At 35.6% G+C, this 18,865-nt stretch overlaps 1 protein-coding gene across 3 annotated transcripts in view; it reads right to left on the bottom strand.

Annotated features, from left to right (window-relative positions):
• The window catches only part of CSMD3 (CUB and Sushi multiple domains 3), a 683,676-nt gene that overhangs the window by 357,865 nt on the left and 306,946 nt on the right, over window positions 1-18,865 (bottom strand). For all 3 annotated transcript variants that reach the window (XM_062568389.1, XM_062568388.1, XM_062568387.1), the window contains one exon: window positions 6,855-6,976. In XM_062568389.1, the coding sequence (XP_062424373.1) occupies window positions 6,855-6,976 (122 nt within the window). The remainder of the gene's footprint in view (window positions 1-6,854; window positions 6,977-18,865) is intronic.

Genomic DNA, 18,865 nt, shown 5'->3' on the forward strand with positions numbered 1-18,865 from the left:
TGCAACTTTCTTCTCCCACATGCTACTTAAGCTAGGCAAACAATGTGAATTTTAATGCAAATAGGATTTTTACCATTACTAGTAAAAGGCCACAGGATCTATACTGACCTGGCACTGATGGGGCTCAGCATTATCTGGCCTTGTCCTGGCATGAGCTGATTTTAGCATGCTCAAGCTGTACTAATTAGCTAGCAATTACTGCCTGATGCATTTCATTTAGCTCTCTGAATACTACCTAGGGCAAAAAGGACTGACAAACTCTGTGTCTGTTACACATTCACTGTGTAACAAACAGGAGCCCTTCATATTAACCGGATCTGAGGCAACTGTGCAACTTTCAAATTTTAGCTTGGAATCGATGAAAAGAAAGCAAGTGTCAAAAAAAACGTATGAAAATAAACTGTGCCTTGGCACAATGCTGGAAACAGTCTTCCAGTGAGGCCAATGAATTTTGCAAAGTCAAAGCAAAAGGATACAACAAACTAGTATAATTGTATACAATATAGAAGTTTTGCTTTTTTCTAGGTAGTAGCCAAGAATGAAGTAAGTAAATTCATCATTCTTATATTGACAGGATTGCTAGAATATTTGAATAAGAATAATAAGAATAAGAATACCTGTAATGAAGAATTGCCATTGGTGATGTTCTCTCGCCCTTTGTTGAACACGTAGCATTAAAATCTCCAAGATTATACATCATGTCTTTTATTTTATTTTGTTGTTTTTATAAAATATTCGTATTAACAGCAGAGAATAGACTTTTTTCCTTGGTATCTGGAAATCTACAATGCAACATCATTTGTTCTGTGCTTTAAAATCATCAATATAGAGATTTTCTGAAAAAGGCCAAGGAAGAGCTGCAGAAATTATGTCACCAGAAGCAGCAGTAGATATATCTGGTTTTCATTTATGAAAGTAATAACACATATGAAGTGAGATTTTTGTGATCAGACAACACAACACATAAAGTCTTTCAATGTTTATTACAATGTGAAACTGCTTTCATGATGATAATTCTGTAAGTTCAAGAAATGGCATTTAATGTCATAGAACATTAAATTGAGATGGTTACCAGGCCTGGCAAAAAGAAATGCCTTTGCACGTGAGTTCAGTCCTTCTAGTGTTTACTCAGGTAATGTGAGGTGCTGTAGCTATTGAGCATAGGGAAATGTAAAGTCACTTTCTTTCTTAAAACCAGAGAGAAGAAACTATCATGAAGAGCTTTTACAGATTTTTTTTTCCTTTTATTTCCTATCTGGTTGATATTAACTGAATCAGTCTTCTAGTGTAAAAAAACTTATTTTTTTCTTTCTTTGTCTTTTTTTTTTTTTAAGAAAAATAACCTCTATCTCTTTCAATTAAATCTATCAGCTCCCTCTGCCTCTGATTTGCCTACACAAACTTCTACATAACCTAGATCTGGACTTCCCTTTCTCACCTCAGAGGTGGTGCACAGCTATCTCCCTGGAACAAGGCTCATTTGTCCATGACCAAACCATCTCTATGTTACTAGCAGTCACCTGAGGAACAGAGCATAACAGTACCTGAGAAAAAGACTGACTTGGAGCAAACTACCAGTAACTGCATAATTCACCTGGAAACCTGCTTTCTGTACAAACAGTTCATATCCAAGCACTGAACAGAATATAACAAAAGAGGCATCATAAAGTTATAAAATGCTCTTGCAAAATCCTCAAGGTCTTGCAAAAAAGTAAGATGTGTGTTATGAGACTATCCTAATGTCAAAAACTGTTAATAAATATAGTCTATAAAGGTATAGGCTGGACAGTTTAAGAAATGATAATTACAAAAAATGAGAGGTTTATAAGAAAAGCTCACATTTGATACCACATTCCTACCTGACCTGTATATTTTCGCAGACCCACACCTGCATACATGTGAAATAGAAAAGAAATTGTCAAGAAATTGTCCACCCCAACAAACAGGAAATCAAGCAAAAGCAGCAGGAGGCCTTCGTGGGTGAACAGGGAGCTCCTGACAAAACTCAAACATAAGAAGGAAGCAGGGACAGGTCACCCAACAAGAACAAAGAGACACTGTCCAAACACGCAGCTATAGGGTTAGAAAAGCTAAAGCGTAGCTGTAGTTGAATCTGTTGAGGAACACAAAAGGCAAAAAGAAAGGCTTCTACAGGCGTATCAGCATCAAAAGGAAGATTAGGGAAGATGTGGACCCTCTGCAGAGTAGGGCAGAAGACCTGGAGACAAAGAACACAGAAAAAGCCAAGGTACTCTCAATGCCTTCTTCACCTCAGTCTTCACCGTGAAGATTCAGGAAGCTCAGGCTACAGAGACCAGAGGGAGTCTAGGACAAGGAAGACTTACCCTTGGTGGAGGAGGATCAGGTTAGGAGACATTTATACAAACTGGACATAAATAAGTCTGTGGGACCTCATGAAATGCACACAAAAGCACTGAGGGAGCCGGTCAACGTTATTGTGAGGCTATTCTCGTAAGAATGGAGAATCCAGAGGTGTTTTTCCCCTTACCCTCACCATTTTATTCTCTTGAGGAAAAATCTTTCTTTCATTATATCAGTATCACCATATTTTATATCAATCACAAAAGAGAAAAACAAAGAAAACAAAATAAAAATTGAAAGTTCAGGAACTTTCCTTCTTTTTCTAAAATCAGTATTTTACCACCTCCTTTAAGGCATATAGCCAGATTACCTGCCTTTTTATTCAAGGCAACATCTGCAGTCAGAATAAAAATCCATCCTTGGCATTCACCTAATAAACAGGAGGTCAGCTAGGGTACTTCTGCGAATGTGGCAGTATGAGTCCCAATCCATTTTTGATTTCAACAATTTATCTTGACTGTCTTCTGAGTGTTAGTGGTCTTCTGACATGTTTGTGTCACAATTTTTTTTCTGCCTTTTATTTTTAGGGCAGATTTTACTCATGGTTTTCTCCTTGATTTTCAATAACTACAATCAAATAGAAACTAATGTCATCTCACTATTGTTTCCTTTGGTTTTTTTTTTTTTTTTTTTTTTTTAATATACGGGTAAAATATTCTTACAAAGTTAACTCTTTATAAATCAGTGCAAATATCCTATATGGAAGTTATGTATATGCATCTGTCCTGAAATATTTAAATTTTCTCAGAATGTGTTTACCTTACAGCAGCTGCTAAAGTTTAGAAATTCTCTCTTTTACATAATAAATATAAGCATTTTTAACTATGTAAGATAACATCCAGGTAACCATGGAAAAACTTCTATTTCAAAATTATGTACAAATTACCCCATATTCTTTTTTGCACTGGATCACTATTCACAGCTTTGACACATCCTTTCTTCCTCAGGATAACTTAATTATTTTTTAGCAAGCAAATCAACTTCACAGAAGATATTCCTGATAAGAATGATCATGCAAAAATGTGTACGAGAACAATACAAATATATCGATCTCAAATATATCGCGTTAGTGTACTCTCATCAAAGAGGCTTATCACTTGACTCCTGTCCACATGGCCTTCCCTTCACAATTGTTTTTATATAATTTTTCTACTTTTCAAAACATAAAATCAGATAATAAAATCATTGTCCTCTCTGACCACTTTTAAAGTATTTACCAGAGGCTTAATTACCTCCAACATTTCTACCAAGAGAGAAAGACGAGATGCTAAAACACTTGCCAATGAGGCCAGAAATGGTACTGACAATTCAGCCTGAAAGAGATGCTATTCTCAAAGACTTCATTTCCTTCCCTCCACCCCCAAGAATGGACCCGTATTGCTCTGCAGTATCAAAAGCATAGTATTAATTCACAGCTAACAGGGCCTGGGAATGAATGGCACGTTTGGTTAACCGTAGGAGGCAAGAGACCATAGTGCAGTGAAAAGCTAAGGAGACAGATGGCTGACTGGGACTAACGATATTTCTTTAATCTCTACTGTACGGATATCAAACTGATATTGCTGAACACAGTCAGAACGAAATCTGACCAGATTCAGTTCTGACATAGGCACAAAGACAGTGGGAACATCCTTTTACAGCAGAATTGAATTTCCTTTCAGGTTCTTTCTCATCTATTACTTTCTGCCTTAGAATATTCTCTATTTTTAAACTACTTAATTGCAAATGATGCAACAGAAGAATCTCTGAAAAGTTTAAAGTTCAACAAGCCCTTATGTTCTCATGCTTCTGGTATAAAATACAAATATTGCCATATTATAATAAACACCATCCATTATTTGTTACCGTTATTATAAATAAATATTAATGACAAATCTTCATTATGTCAATGGCATTTTTGACTTACAACTGTCAAAGATTTCAAATATAAAAAACTGTGGCTTTTAGCAGTCATGCAAGACAATACTATTGTGTTCAGGACAGTAAAGCAATATCAGCATCAATCAAAACTGAATGCATTAAACCACTGATTGTGAAAGTAAAAAATTTATACATGCTAAAAAGAAGCTGATACAACTATAAAAATGATAATTTTCCCTTTTTTTTTAGAACTTAGCTCAAAAATCAGTTTCTTCAGCAAGTCTAGGTTCTAATCAGTGGTAGCTACATTTTATACTGACAGCTATACACAGGTCAGAATTTCATTTCTTAGACAACATATATTGCCATGTAAACCTTTTACCTATCCATTATTTCAGAATCTCTCTAATTATCTTTGAGGTTGCATTTCATTGCAATATCAAAGAGAGAATTATGTCTGATTAATAGCATGCAAAGGATAGTTTCAGTCCAAAAAATATTATTATAAACAGGTATGTAAGAAACAGAAAAATTCCTTGCACCAATTTGGCTGAGATGAATCTAAGATTTTTTCAGTCTGCCTTCAGGAGTACATCACAGAAATGCAGGAATAATATCTAAAAAATCATATTTTGAGATAGAGATTATATTGTTACCAGTATTTTGATTTTTTTTCTTCTTCACATTTTCTTTCCAGACATAACTAGGTGCTGTACTATGCCTTAGTAACTATTCTTGATTGTAGTTTTATTTAAAATTTCATACTTAATTTAAATGACCTCTTCTTAACTGTATTTTTCACTCTAATTATATCTTTAACTTTTTTCCAGCATTTAAGCACCTGAGGAAACACATAGGTATATACTAAATAATCAAATAAAATGGAATCATGTATGCACTTAAATACCATGCTGAATGAGCCCAGGACTACCCAGAAGTTTAAAGCTGAGTGCATGCTTACATACTTTTATCAGTCAGAACCTAGAGCAGTTTTTGTGCTATGCAATTATGCTATTACTGTAGTATCTACAGTTTCAGAAGAGTTTCTAATAAATTACAAAAAATACAGAAATCTTTTGAATATTTAATCTTTCAACTATCCCCCTGCATCACCACACAGAGTGCAAGCCTTAAAATTCTTCTCTAAGTCCCTAATATTTAAATCCTGCAGTCCCCTGAGTTTTGTCAGTAGGTACATAGCAGCTTGTGGGCTTCTAGTTGTGTTTCTACCATGAGAAAAATGTATAAGCTCTGATTTGACTTCATTCACATAGACATTCCCTTACTTTTCCGAAATGGAACAAGAGTATTTTATTTAAAAATAGAGTCAAAAAGGTCTTCTATGCTATACAATAGCTCAATGGTGGTTTCAACCCAAACTGTTAGAATACCTGCTTAAAGTGTAAGTGCTGTGCTTAATTTCCTCAAACAATAGCGTATCAATTTCCTCAAACAATAGCGTATCAAATCTTATGCACTACCACACCTGAAATAACTGGCTCTCAGAAATTCTAGGGGGACATAAATTTAATCTTGCTCACTAAGGAGTTTTGATTAAAGAAATAAAAATATCAAGCTTCTTCAGGCCAGAGAAAGAGATCTTCATTATTACTTTTAAACTTTGTGCTCCAGATGCTCATCTGTGGGACAGACCATCATTGCTCTCTTTGCATCCCTTCCAAGGACTCTTGATGCATTTTAAATGATCCATAATTTGGATAAAAATTCTTCTACCCAGGACTTTATAAGACTAGATACAGAAATGGACTAAGGTAGCCAAATGACTTCTGAAATGGAATTAGGCTTTCAACAGGTCCTATAGCCTCTGGTTTATAAACCGTTCGGGTGTAAAATGGTAGTTCTTCAAGGTCTCTCTGGTCAATTCGTGGAGTGTGATGTAGATGGCAATATAAGACAGAAATTAGGAGGTAGAATATACCTCTACAGCAGCAAACACAGATGTAGAAAGTCCTTTGTAAAACATTCGTGGGCTATACAGCTAATTTCTTTTTTATTACATCTAAACAAATCCATTACATTCAGTTCACTGCAAGTGATACACCTGGAAATAGAATTTAGTTGCTGCTGCCAGGTGCAGAGCTTTTGAATTTAAGGACAACTTGTTTCATAATTTAGCTTTATTGTTCTATTTCAACTCCTAGTGCTTTTGGTTTAAAGTGTAGGCATAAACACATGGTATTTCAATACAGACAAGGAAATACGTTACAAAACTTTACAATTGTCCCTCACGAAGTAAAACTGAATCCATTAACTTAAGTAATTTTTACAGTCTAAGGCCCAGTTTTACACATAGTGCAGCCCTACTGATTATACACAGTGTAACTGGACCCATGATATTATTTCACAAAATCAAGTAATTGCTTCTGGGAATCGATTTAGAGAATCACATAAAAACATGATGACAACTACCTGACATACAAAAATCAACATATTCTCAGGTGAAAATATTTAATATCAATCATTTCTTAAGAATGTCCACAATGCACCATGTACAGCAGCTGCACTATGCAAATAAATCATATAAATAATAAATGTCATGGTCTATATATGCTCTTGTGTTTTTTAAAGCAAAATCAGAATTTTAAACTTACCTTATTAGTATTGACAGCCGTGATGACCCACACACACTGAGCATTGCTGTCATACTGGAATGGAAAGTTAGGTGATGTGAAAGTGCCTCCAGGTCCCTGAAGACTGGATCCACAAGTCTTGACTGCAAACAAAAGAAGTTCATCTTATAATTCACATACAAAATACATAAAGCTTGTTTTATCAATCTGCTACAACTTATATTAATCAGCATTTAAAGGATTAAAATACTATTGACCAAAAACAGAACTACCTAATACGAGATAATTGAATGCTCATGCATGCATTCAAGCTTATAATCTAAACTAAAACCAAATCAAAACAAACCAATATCCCCCCCACACACACACATTCAAAATAAAAAGAGAGACTACACAAAGAGAAACCCTTTGCTCCATTTATTTTTAAAGGAACGCGTCCATCTAAGAAGTACCTAATGTTACTACTCCCACAGATTTCTTGAAAAAGAAGAGTTTATATAGCAGAACACAAAAGTCACTCTAATCATTGTGTATTTTTTTGTTTATTTATTGGTATAGGGCTACATCAGCATTTTTCCTGCTGTTACCAGTTCCCAGGTCATTGAACCAATAGTTGAAACACTGAAAAATTTAAAGGGAACTTGTAAAAGCCAGTCTTACGCAAAACGGTGTAACTGTTTTTAAAGACTACTAAGCACATTCATTTACAAATCAAAATCCGCATGCTTATTTATAGTAGAATATCCTAAAATAAATGACATCCTTATTCATTTTAGGTTGTGTTCTACATCACAAATAACCCACAGGAGATAAACAGAGTTATTATTTGTGCTGGTGAGTGACACTTCTTAAACACTAAAACACAGCTTGCTGTAGCCAATAAACGTTTTACTGTTGGCCCCTTGATATTCAAACTTTTATTAATACACTAATGGTGAGGGATGTCTTGGATGGTAGTGTGGATGGTCTTGGATGTAGACTGTTCCCCCCACCTCTCCTCCAGAAGGAATGTCGTTCAAAATAGAAATGCAGTTACCTACTCCTCAAAAAAACCCACCTCCCCAGACACCGTAGCTCATTTCTAGTTCTGGGCTTCACCACACTTCTAGTGCTAACTCAGTTATTACATTTCTGGTGGTAACTTTAGCAATCATATGAAAGTCTCCTGATAAATTTGACCCAGTTAGTTCACAGAATTATTATTCTCCAAGTCTGAATTACAAATGCACTAAATATGTTATTAAGACATTAGTTTACACACAATCAATACTTATAGCATTAAAAGCTTTCATAATTTTGTAGAAAAAAATGTTGACAATTTATTAATGTAACTTTTTTGCCGTTAAAGTATTAAAATGTGCTACTGACATGCCTCAGTGACACTTACACAGTTGGTTGAGGATCTTTTTTAAAAGGAACATATTTTGAAGAATTTTCTTCTAAAAAAGGATATTCATTCTGCATTTAAGTATCATGCTATTGAAAAAAAAATCCAGATAATGAAATGATTAAAAAAAAAACATTAGAAATAAAAAAGACGCAACTGGCACCAAAGTTTCTTTAGTATTCGTAAGAAAGAGGTCTGTGTAAAAACTGATAGACAGGAATCACATCACAGAAATCGCAGTTAAATACTGTTAAATCTATTATAGACTTCAACATCATCTTTTTCTAAGTGAATTTATGAAAGTATCCAGATATGTAAATTTTGGTCAACACACAGCTTGGTTAATTGTGTTCTGCTTGCACTGGCTTGCAAATAAAAATAGATACTTTTAAAAGACTGTGATAGTAATTACCCAGTGTCGTGAAGTTTTTGTGTTCTTTCGGAACACAATACGTGCTATGAGAGATCCTCACACATTATGCAATTTAAAATGCTTTAGCTACTAGAGTAAATAATCTAACAGAATACTCCAGCACCTAATTTGTGCATCATTTCCAGCCGACCCACATCACTTTTACCCCTCAGAGAAGAGCCTGTTCAAAGCCACCAAGAAGCCACAGCACAGGGAGGGGACTGGACGGCTCCTCACTTGTGATCAGCGGCTGCCGCTGATGAGTTTCTGAGCAAGAGAGAGCATCAACGCCCGGCACAGCTTTTCTGCTGCTGTGTTTCTAAATAAGAAACCGTTTGTCTCCCACAGCTCGTGTTGGTGCGTGGGAAGAGCGAAAGCGAGGAGGGTAAAACAGGGAGAGTTCCCGACCCAATCTGCCGCCCCACCGAGTGCGCGTGGCCGTGCGGCGCGGGGCGGGAGGCACGTTGCCTTGACGGGCACCTGCGCTTGCTGCCTTTCCTCCATGCAGCCGCGTGCCGGAGGCCCCAAAGAAAAGCGACCTGCTTCTCTACTGCAATGATCCTGACAGATCTTGGACACCTGTTTCTGTTGCTTACCCTCATTTCAAGTATTTCTAACAGACATTTATCTTGAGTACTAAATCCGACCCCCCCACACACAAATTAAAGCCATTTGATTTTGGAATCTGATCAATGAGGGAAAAGGAGTGATTAAAAATATGGATCTTCATTCACTTGAAAATACAAATATAAGAAGCAGCAAAGATGAAACCATTAGCTATATTTATTTACAGTTTAAGAATATTTTTAATTCATCAACATAAAATACTGTAATAGTATGTTTACTTATATTTAATAATGAAATTCTATAGAGTTTAAATAGAGAAAAAAGTACGTGTTCCAAGTCTTAGCTATATGATTGATCCTATTGCGTTTGTCAGGTGAATGACGAACAAATCACATTTGCGTTGTTTTGATGTGTATCAGAGTTGTTTCTATTTAGTAACAACAGTAGTAAAAGTTCCTCTGTAATATGATAATATTAGAATATGCTAACAGTTTTGAAGTCTATAACCCAAATTGCCAATTAACAACAAAACTTCCCATATGATTACTTTCTTTACCTAGTAAGTCATCTGCCTCCAAACATCAATATTGTATTCTCTCCTTTAATATCCTGGTTTTCCTTGTTGCCCATTACCTGTTCTCTGTCTTAGTAGGTATCTCATGCTCCCTGCCTCTGCCTCTGGTATTATGTGGATTAAATGGAGATTCACTCTCCAGCTGCAACCTTTAAAGTGCTGCCAATTTGGGGCACTGCACTGTGCACTTGTAATTTTTTTATTATTTTTTTTAGAGATTAGTAGAAAATCTCTCAAATTCGTAACATGTAGCCTAAATAAACTCGATTTATTTATCAAAGATTATAAATACTTTCTCCATCTTTTGTTCTGAGACCTTCTTTGACAGCTCTTCTGAGTTCAAGTCATTCCTCGTTAAGTTAGTTCACCTAAGTGTGAACGGGCTGTCATGTTTCTGCGCTGATCTCACAGCACTCTAGGGAGTAAGTTAAGAAGAAAAAAATTGACTGTTTCCACTGGCCTCAGTCAGTTCATTAATGCAACTCTTCACATTTTAACATGAGCAAAGCTTCCAGAGGCTGGAAGTTGTAAAATTGTAGCCAGGGTTGAAATAAGCAGCTGCAGTCACCCCAAGCTAACCAAACGCAGAATGCGCGCCAGCTGAAGGATGAACGGAGCTGCGCTCAGCTCAATTCTCCGCATTGTCAACTGAGAAACATGCAAAATACAACCACCATTTCCAAACGCTGGGACATCATCTACCTCAGCCAAAGAAATAAAACAGGGCTGAACCAAACGGAGGCAAACAGGCCTGTAAGTACAGGAAGCTAATCGTATAAAGCAAGATTACATATAACATGTAACTTTATACCTAAAATATATGCAAAAATATATGTAAAATATATGCAAAGAAGCATATTAGGGGCTTAATTGCTTTCTAATTTTGGAATTCTGTCTAAACATGGGGGCAGCTGGAAATAGCATTAATATGTCCGTAAAAAAGACTACAAAGAGTAGACAATTTTCTGAGAAGCACTGATAAAGCAGCAAGCTATCTCACTAGAACATGGGGGAACAAAATTACATTAATTAGCATGCCAGATAATCCATTCTTTTCATTGTTTGTTCTATATACTTTAGCTACTGTTTATTTAATGTTTTAAAAATGTGTAATAACTGAAATCATAATTGGCATGACCTTTTTTGTGAAAAAAGAAGAAGAAGAAGAAGAAGAAGGGGAAAAAAAAGATAGGTGCCTATACTGAAATTCTAGTTCTGCTGGCGCCAAACACTGAGGCGGGAATGCCAGCGTGGTCCCACGTCTCCACAGCACCTTTTAGACGTGAGCTGCTCTGTCTGCAAATGCTTCACCAACACTCACACCATGCCAGTGCGCACGCAGGCACACGAGCTGCACAGGCCCTTACTCCCTGCACGTGCAGACTTGCTCACCAGGCTTCAGCAGCGCTTCCCCACGCTGGCAGCCTAGACTGAGTCCAGAAACAGCAGAGGCCATGCCCACTCTCTCCCCAAGGGAATGCTAAAACATCATCTACAAACTGCAGTGGCAAGCACCACACGTACACGTGAGTATTATAAGAAAGAAAGTAACATAAAGACCAAGCAGTATCAACAGAAGACAGGTTTTAAGTTTTTAGGTGTTTTATTTCTCTGATTTCCTCAAAAGGAAAAAAAAAAAAAAAAAAAAGGCAATCTTCTCTAGTAGACTGCAAACCTAAAAACCAAGAAATGGCAGCAATAAAAAAATAGTTTTGTTGGGCCAGCTACAGATTCAAAGTGCAGATACGCAGTCATTAGCTAATGTTTCAGACACTAAATTGCAAAGCTGCTATTTTTCATTTATAATTATATAGAGGTCTATTTCTGTGTGAGTATTTTTATCTTCAATTACACAAACTATCTGGCAAAGTTATTCAAACTCATACATTTCTTTCCATAACACTACAGACTACGGATGCAGCATTTGCTGCTTTGCTGGCACATCTCCATAAAACCACAATAACCACCCACAACGGGTGGGGGGGAAGGCAGAGCAAGAGGGAGAGAAAGAGAGTGAGAAAGAGAGCAAGGTCATGCTAAGAAAGCCTGAAGCCAGCTCCTGCTTTCCTAAATCTTTGTGTACTTGTATGCGCGCACAGACATACAATTATATACCAACTTCTTTTTTTCATGTATACTTCTGCATGTTCATGCATATGTATTGGTAGTAGATGCATGTCTTTGTGTACACAAACACGTATCTAATTCTGTTTTAAGTGTATAAACAGCTGAACAACACTAGCTGAAAATCTGACACATGAGCTTTACCACTGACAGATTTGTTACTTTCTTTTTTCAGTAATTGCAAAAAAATTCCAACGAAGACATATTTTTTCTCCCACAAGAAAGTTTGACAATTTATTTTCAAGAGGAAACGATGAAGTAAAAAAATAAACAAAACGTGTATTTTAAGGAAAAAAAAATCACATATATCACCTTATAAATCCTGGCATTATTTCTCATCTCTCTGCAATTCATCAGCACCTACTGCAGCCAACTCCTACTGATTTTGACGGATTTTTATATCAAGTTCACAAGTAAACCCCACGTTAGAAATGATATTGTTGTGATACTCAAAAGTATCTGAAATATGTATCAAATTATTCTGCTTTATTTAAAATGGTAACAAGGTCTATAACAATCTTTTTTCTCATGAGTGGTGTTTCAGGGACTGTAAGAAACCAACTGAAGTTAGGTTATATCAATTTTATTCGTCCTTCCTCAAATGAAACTTCTGCCTAGATGAACTAGGTAGAAGATGTGAGAGAGAATACTGTGTGTAGTGCAAGAAAACTGATTCCTGTGCATAGAGATTTTTAACAAATATTTTTTTTTCTAAAATGAAAGTAAGAGGATAATCTAAGGGCTATCTAATTTCTCAATAAAACTTGCTTTAGGTTACTAATAAACTACAAATAAAAAGGTATTGAACAAAAATCTTCCAGAATATAAATAGATTTTAAAAGGTAGGAAATACAAAGTTGCATAGAAATGACATTAAAACCTATAGATTTAATTAAGCATGATATTACAGTATATAATGGCATTCATCATTCTAACTGCAGTATTTGAATCTACTGACAATTTATTAGTATTGTATGCTGTAGCCTGCCACAAACAAAAAATACTTTTCTATTGATATATTTCTATTTCTTTTTTCTTTTTTAATGTAGCAAAGAATATTCAGGAACTATAGTTTTGGATTCCCTTTGTGGAACACGAACACAACAGCAATATGTTGTCTGGTAATATGTTTAGTGGCTGCAAAAAAATATTCAAAAATTAAAAAAAAATAGGTGTTTTAGTTGCTTGAACATTTATTACACATTTTGTATATTTTTTTTCAATATTATTTAAAAATATAAAATAAGTTATGGTAAAACAATATCACATAATGTCCTTTCCCGGACTTCTTGACCCTGTCCCTGCTTCTTCTAGCGCTTTGAGAACCTTGCATTACGATCTTTACATAGAATAGCTGCTTGTCACCTGCATGCGTGGCAGTGTGTCTGGTTTCCCAAATACAAAGCAAAATACAGTTCCCTGGGTATTCGGATTCATTCACCTCAAATAGATGCTTCTGACATCGGAAGACCATATTGGATGCCCAGCTCCTGAAGGATTTTATGAGTCTGTGCAAACAGCTTGCCAAAACTGATCAGTTAGTACCTCAGGTAAGTCCAGGCTGTGGTCATACAAACTAGCCCTGAAGAATTAGCCAAAATCTGAGCTGCTGTATTTTGCAACAAGTGAGGTATTACAAGTGGGAATAACAGAATATCATTATTACGACTGAGAAACAGATCAGTTCTTTCCTAGTTTACTCTTGAGTCTTCTGAAGGTTTTGTCCTGGCTTTGGTTCATTATTATTCATCATGAATTTGCTTTCTCTTTTGGAATTGATTTAAAGACAGGAATTAGGCTACTGTTCCTATTCAGATGAAACAGGTGTTTGAAGATTAGTTCTCATTGTCCTTCTGAATATTTCATACAGTATTTGGAAACAGATAAGCATTTAGACATCGAGATCTATTACCGTCTAAAACAAGTGTTATTAAACTTAACACTAGCTGGTGGTCACAGGTGCACACCGAGCCCACTCCCTCCAGAATGCATGAGTTGTTTTCCTCATTCAGTAATAGCAGTAATAGTTCAGTAGCTGTATTAGTAAATTTTTCTTCTGCCATTCTCTGTTTACATTTCTGATACACAACTATCAACTCAGTAGGAAAAAAGTCAAATACAAACATGAGATTGATAATATTTGACCCGTAATGTTTTCTGTCAAATAGAGATTTTTTATTGGGTTGCTGTAGAAGCAAATTAGAACAGACCAATATGTACAATCTGACTTCCATTCAGAGTTTATATGATTTTTACATTTCTAAGTCACTACCTTTATGTGATCATCTAATCAAGTACACCAAACTGATATTTTCTCACAGTACCACATCTGATTTCTGACACCTCATAAACACTGAAAAAAATATCATTACTACATTTTACAAGAAACAAACAAAAAAGACTCCCAAGATCTCACTCTTTTCTAAGCATGGAACCAGTTCTTGGTAAAAGAGAGAGGTCAGTAAGTTGATGGAAAGCTTTTGATATTCCAATATCCCAATCTTCTTTTCAGAAGTTATTATGAGTTTTGGTATTAACAAATAGTTAATGCAAGCCAATAATGAGAAATCATGAATGAGAATTCTGTATATGAAAGTAAGTCATATAAACTCTGAAGGGGAAAATTTAGAAGAAACAATTAACAATGACTGAAAATATAAAGTCAATATAGAAAAAAATATGAAAGAAGATAATTCACTTGTTGCAATCCTTCATACTGAAGGTAACAGAACACTTAAATAACCAGATTTTATGTTTCTTGGAGAAACTGGGTATAAACCTCCCTCAAGAAAACTTACCACCACCAGAAAAGACATGAAAACAAAAGGAAGCCATGCAATGTCCTAGCAGCAAAGGTAAACAAGAGGCACCATCAGTTTGGGAAAGCTGATTAAAGATATCCTGTCTATTCACAACATCAGTTGTGAACAGTTGTGATCACTGTACTGTAAGAGTGTGTTCAAAAGACTCAGCTATATGTATAAAACGAGCAAGTTCAGCCTGTTAAAGAGTTCCACAGAAAATGTACTAAATTAAAAGATAAAGTCAACTAGATAAATACAATTTAATTGGATTGTCAAAAAGCTGTTAACAAGGCTACTTACTCAGATGAACCAAAATAGGAAAAAATGAAAAATAGTTAAGCAGTTGGAAAAAGAAGATATATTAATGAAGTTAAAACAGAATACTCTTCAATGAATACTCTAATAGGAGAGGCTAAGCTATTTTCATCACAGTTTTTATATAGAGAATATAAAACTTCATTTATATATATAGAGAGAGATAATTATAGATATGTGGCTATACATATAATGAATATATATATTTATTACAGAAAAGTACAAAAACTTTAGTAGACTAAATGCTACATCAAAGTCTTATCAGTTGGCAGATAGTATAAACTTTTCCCATTTTTTTTTCAAGATTTAAAAAGGGAAAGAAAAGTCATCCTAAATTTGTGTTTGCAGGGCTTTTTAAAGAGTAAGTTGTGGAAATTTCTAGCCTTGAAATTTTCTGAAATAATCCTGATATATTTCTGAATATATCCTGATATACCCTACCTGCAAAATTGTGTTCATCATGAAAATCAGTATCTAATAATGGTAAAAAAAATTATTAAAATTTCAACTTTTATAGATTTAACTGGGTTGTGAAACTAGAAGCAAAGTAGTAAGTACATTTTTGCTACAGCTTACTTCAAAAGAGTCTAAGCTTATTATGAGTTGCAAAACAATACATACATATCATAGAATCATAAAATCATAGAATCAGTAAGGTTGGAAGGGAGCTCTGGAGATCATCTAGTCCAACCTCCCCGCTCAGCAGGGTCACCTAGAGCATGGTAGACAGGGTTGCATCCAGGCGGGCCTTGAAGATCTCCAGAGGTGACTCCACAACCTCTCTGGGCAACCTGTGCCAGGGCTCCGACACTCTCACAGGGAAGAAATTCCCGCTCACGTTCAGGTGGAACTTCCTGCGCTTCAATTTCTGCCCATTGCCTCTTGTCCTGTCACACGGGACAACTGAAAAGAGTTTGTCCCCGTCCCCTTGACACCCTCCCTTCAGGTACTTGTACACATTGATCAGATCCCCCCTCAGTCTTCTCTTCCCCAGGCTGAACAGGCCCAGCTCTCGCAGCCGTTCCTCATAGGGCAAGAGCTCCAGCCCTCTGATCATCTTTGTAGCCCTATGCTGGACTCACTCCAGTAGCTCCATGTCTCTCTTGTACTGCAGAGCCCAGAACTGGATGCAGGACTCGAGATGAGGCCTCACCAGGGCTGACGAAAGGGGCAGGATCACCTCCCTTGACCTGCTGACAACACTCTTCCTAATGCACCCCACGATACCATTGGCCTTCTTGGCCACAAGGGCACATTGCTATATGCTTTTAAAAATTCTTTACATTTATATCTAAAAGCTGCTGCTATTCAGAAATGATTTCTAGATACTACAGGAATTAAATTATTCAGAGAGCATATTTCACAGTAATTCTTGTCAGTGCTATCTCTCACATTGTACTGTAAAAATATATTTCTTATAATGAAAAAATACAAAGCAGAATTCTGAAAATTATATTAAGGGCATATGCAACAGTAAAAAAATCTCAACTTTGCTGACAATAGCTCACTGAAATTTTCCAGATTTAAGATTCCAGATATAATCTTTCATTGCTGCATTTAAAATAAACATTTTTTATTCTGATATTACTATTTGGGTAAGAATACTACAGACCTTCAAAATTATTTTTACTTTACATAATTATTTGGCTAATATGCAGACATAGGAATGTCTACAGAAAGTAAAAACTAATAAAATTATTATTATTATGAAGTCTTCAACAGAAATGTTATATAGAAGGCTAATATCCTAATAATCATGAATTGAATTCTCAGGTATTGTATGATGCGAATGAAAACCATGTATAACAGAAATAAAGGAGAAAAATATATGAAGAAATCTGACACAGAGGGACAGAATTGTGAGTATGCTAGTTTCTAAGGAGGTGAAATAAGGTGAATCTTGGTATTACTGAAAGTATGTTTAAAATTCCCATCAACTTCATTTGGACAGGGGAGGCTGGCAGTGCCCCAAGGGCCTGGAGACTATCTCTTAGCTAACAGTTGTTTCATACTGGGTTTCAGCAAAAAACACTTACTTATTACCATATGCCTAGAATATATATCATTCAAAGCAATAATTTTAGAGGAAAGGATTTTTTTCCCATATGAACTTATTCAAGATAATGGACAAAGCCCATTTCTCTCTTTTCTTCTTCATCTTCTTCTTCTTCTTTCCTACCACCTTGCTGAACTGTACAAGAATCTGAAGTTGAGTTAGGCCAATAGTCTGGCTCTGCACAGCATCACTTTCAGTGAAAGACACTTTCTAGAGAGCTTTCAGATAGTCACAGTTCCCTTGGACTAGAGTCTTGTGGCTTTGAAGGAAAGTTTCAGAATGTGAGCTAAATGTAACACAATGCAGTTCTGCCCCATTCTGAAGCAGGTATAAAAAAGATGTCACAAACATGGGATATTTTTAAAATAGTATTAAATGACGCATGGAAACTTTTAATATAATGTTAAATCCAAAGGCTAATTATATAAATTTAGCTGTTAATATTTTCAAATGTTAAACATTTCATTAGCAATTCTCTACTGGCAAAGCTTTATGTAAGAAGCAGAAGTTCCAGCAGCTAATGTGACTATTATACAATTAGTCAAAGCTGCTATAAACTTGTATCACTGCTTAAGTAATGCATCAAGAAGACAGTCACTTACATTCAGACCAATAAAGCACTGAGATATCAAAAGTGTAGGTTAAGAGGAGGAGAGAAAGGGACTGCTACAGTGCCCAGGAGTTCTCTGGTACCTGTGTATTTCCAAGAAATACAAAAGCTTTGTTATGTATATGATATAAAATATTGCCTATCAAGTTCTCTCATACTAAATTTTTTTTTTAATGTTTTATCTTTATGGGCAACCGAGGCTCCTAACTCTGTATTTTTGAATTTCGTTCTGTTAGTTACTTGCTGTGGCTTCATTTCTTTTCAATGATTTTTTCCACTAAAACTGTTTCAGTTACAAATCAACTACATCACTTGTGTATGTTGCAGTATGTGTACATGTGAAAAGACTGATCAGTTTAAAACAGTCATATGTCTTCCTCAGAAGCAGACAAACTTTCTAACTTTGGAATAACCTTGTTTCTCTGCTTAATCTCTCTCAGACTCAGTTGCTTATATCTAAAATGGTGATGATGATAATTTCTTATTTCTTGTTAGGAGTATAAAGACAATTCCATGATTTTGTTAGGCATGTCTGAGGCCTAAGAAGCATTAACACCTCCTCCTTAGACTTAAAAAAAAGAAAAGAAAGAAAAAAAGAAACAGATTATGTTTAGTTATACTTATGTTAATTTTCTCCCTTGGTACTAACAAAATTCAAGGGGACATCACATAATAATTTAATATATAGCCATGGCCTTTCACTCATAACAATATTTTGCAGTTTCCTGTAATGTAATACTAGCATTAATGACCAAGCTCTGTGTTGGTTTCTAGTTTTTACATGGCACATTTCAGATATCATAGACTTTTGCAAAGTGTTTTAACAACACAATTATCATTTCAAGAAAAGAGGAATTCTAGGCGGGAAGAGGCAAAATAAGTTATCCGGAATTGCCCATGTATCCAAAGAGGAGCTGGAGATATAGACCAGGCTTCCTAGACATAAGTAAGCAACAGTCCACGCTGCCTAGTAAAGGCTCCTGCAAAAGTCATTAAACCTAACTGGACACATTGTTTGAGTTTTACAGTCATGTTTGCATAGAAGATATATTCTCACTGCCTTATGGGTTTTTATTTTATCATCTTCATCTTTATGGAACCATTACAAAACCTTTTAAAACTGCATTTTACACACTCCCGAATAAAATACATTCCTCAAGCAATGCTACTACACCAGAATGAT

This window comes from Rhea pennata, chromosome 2, assembly GCF_028389875.1.
Source record: "Rhea pennata isolate bPtePen1 chromosome 2, bPtePen1.pri, whole genome shotgun sequence".
Lineage (NCBI taxonomy): Eukaryota > Metazoa > Chordata > Aves > Rheiformes > Rheidae > Rhea > Rhea pennata.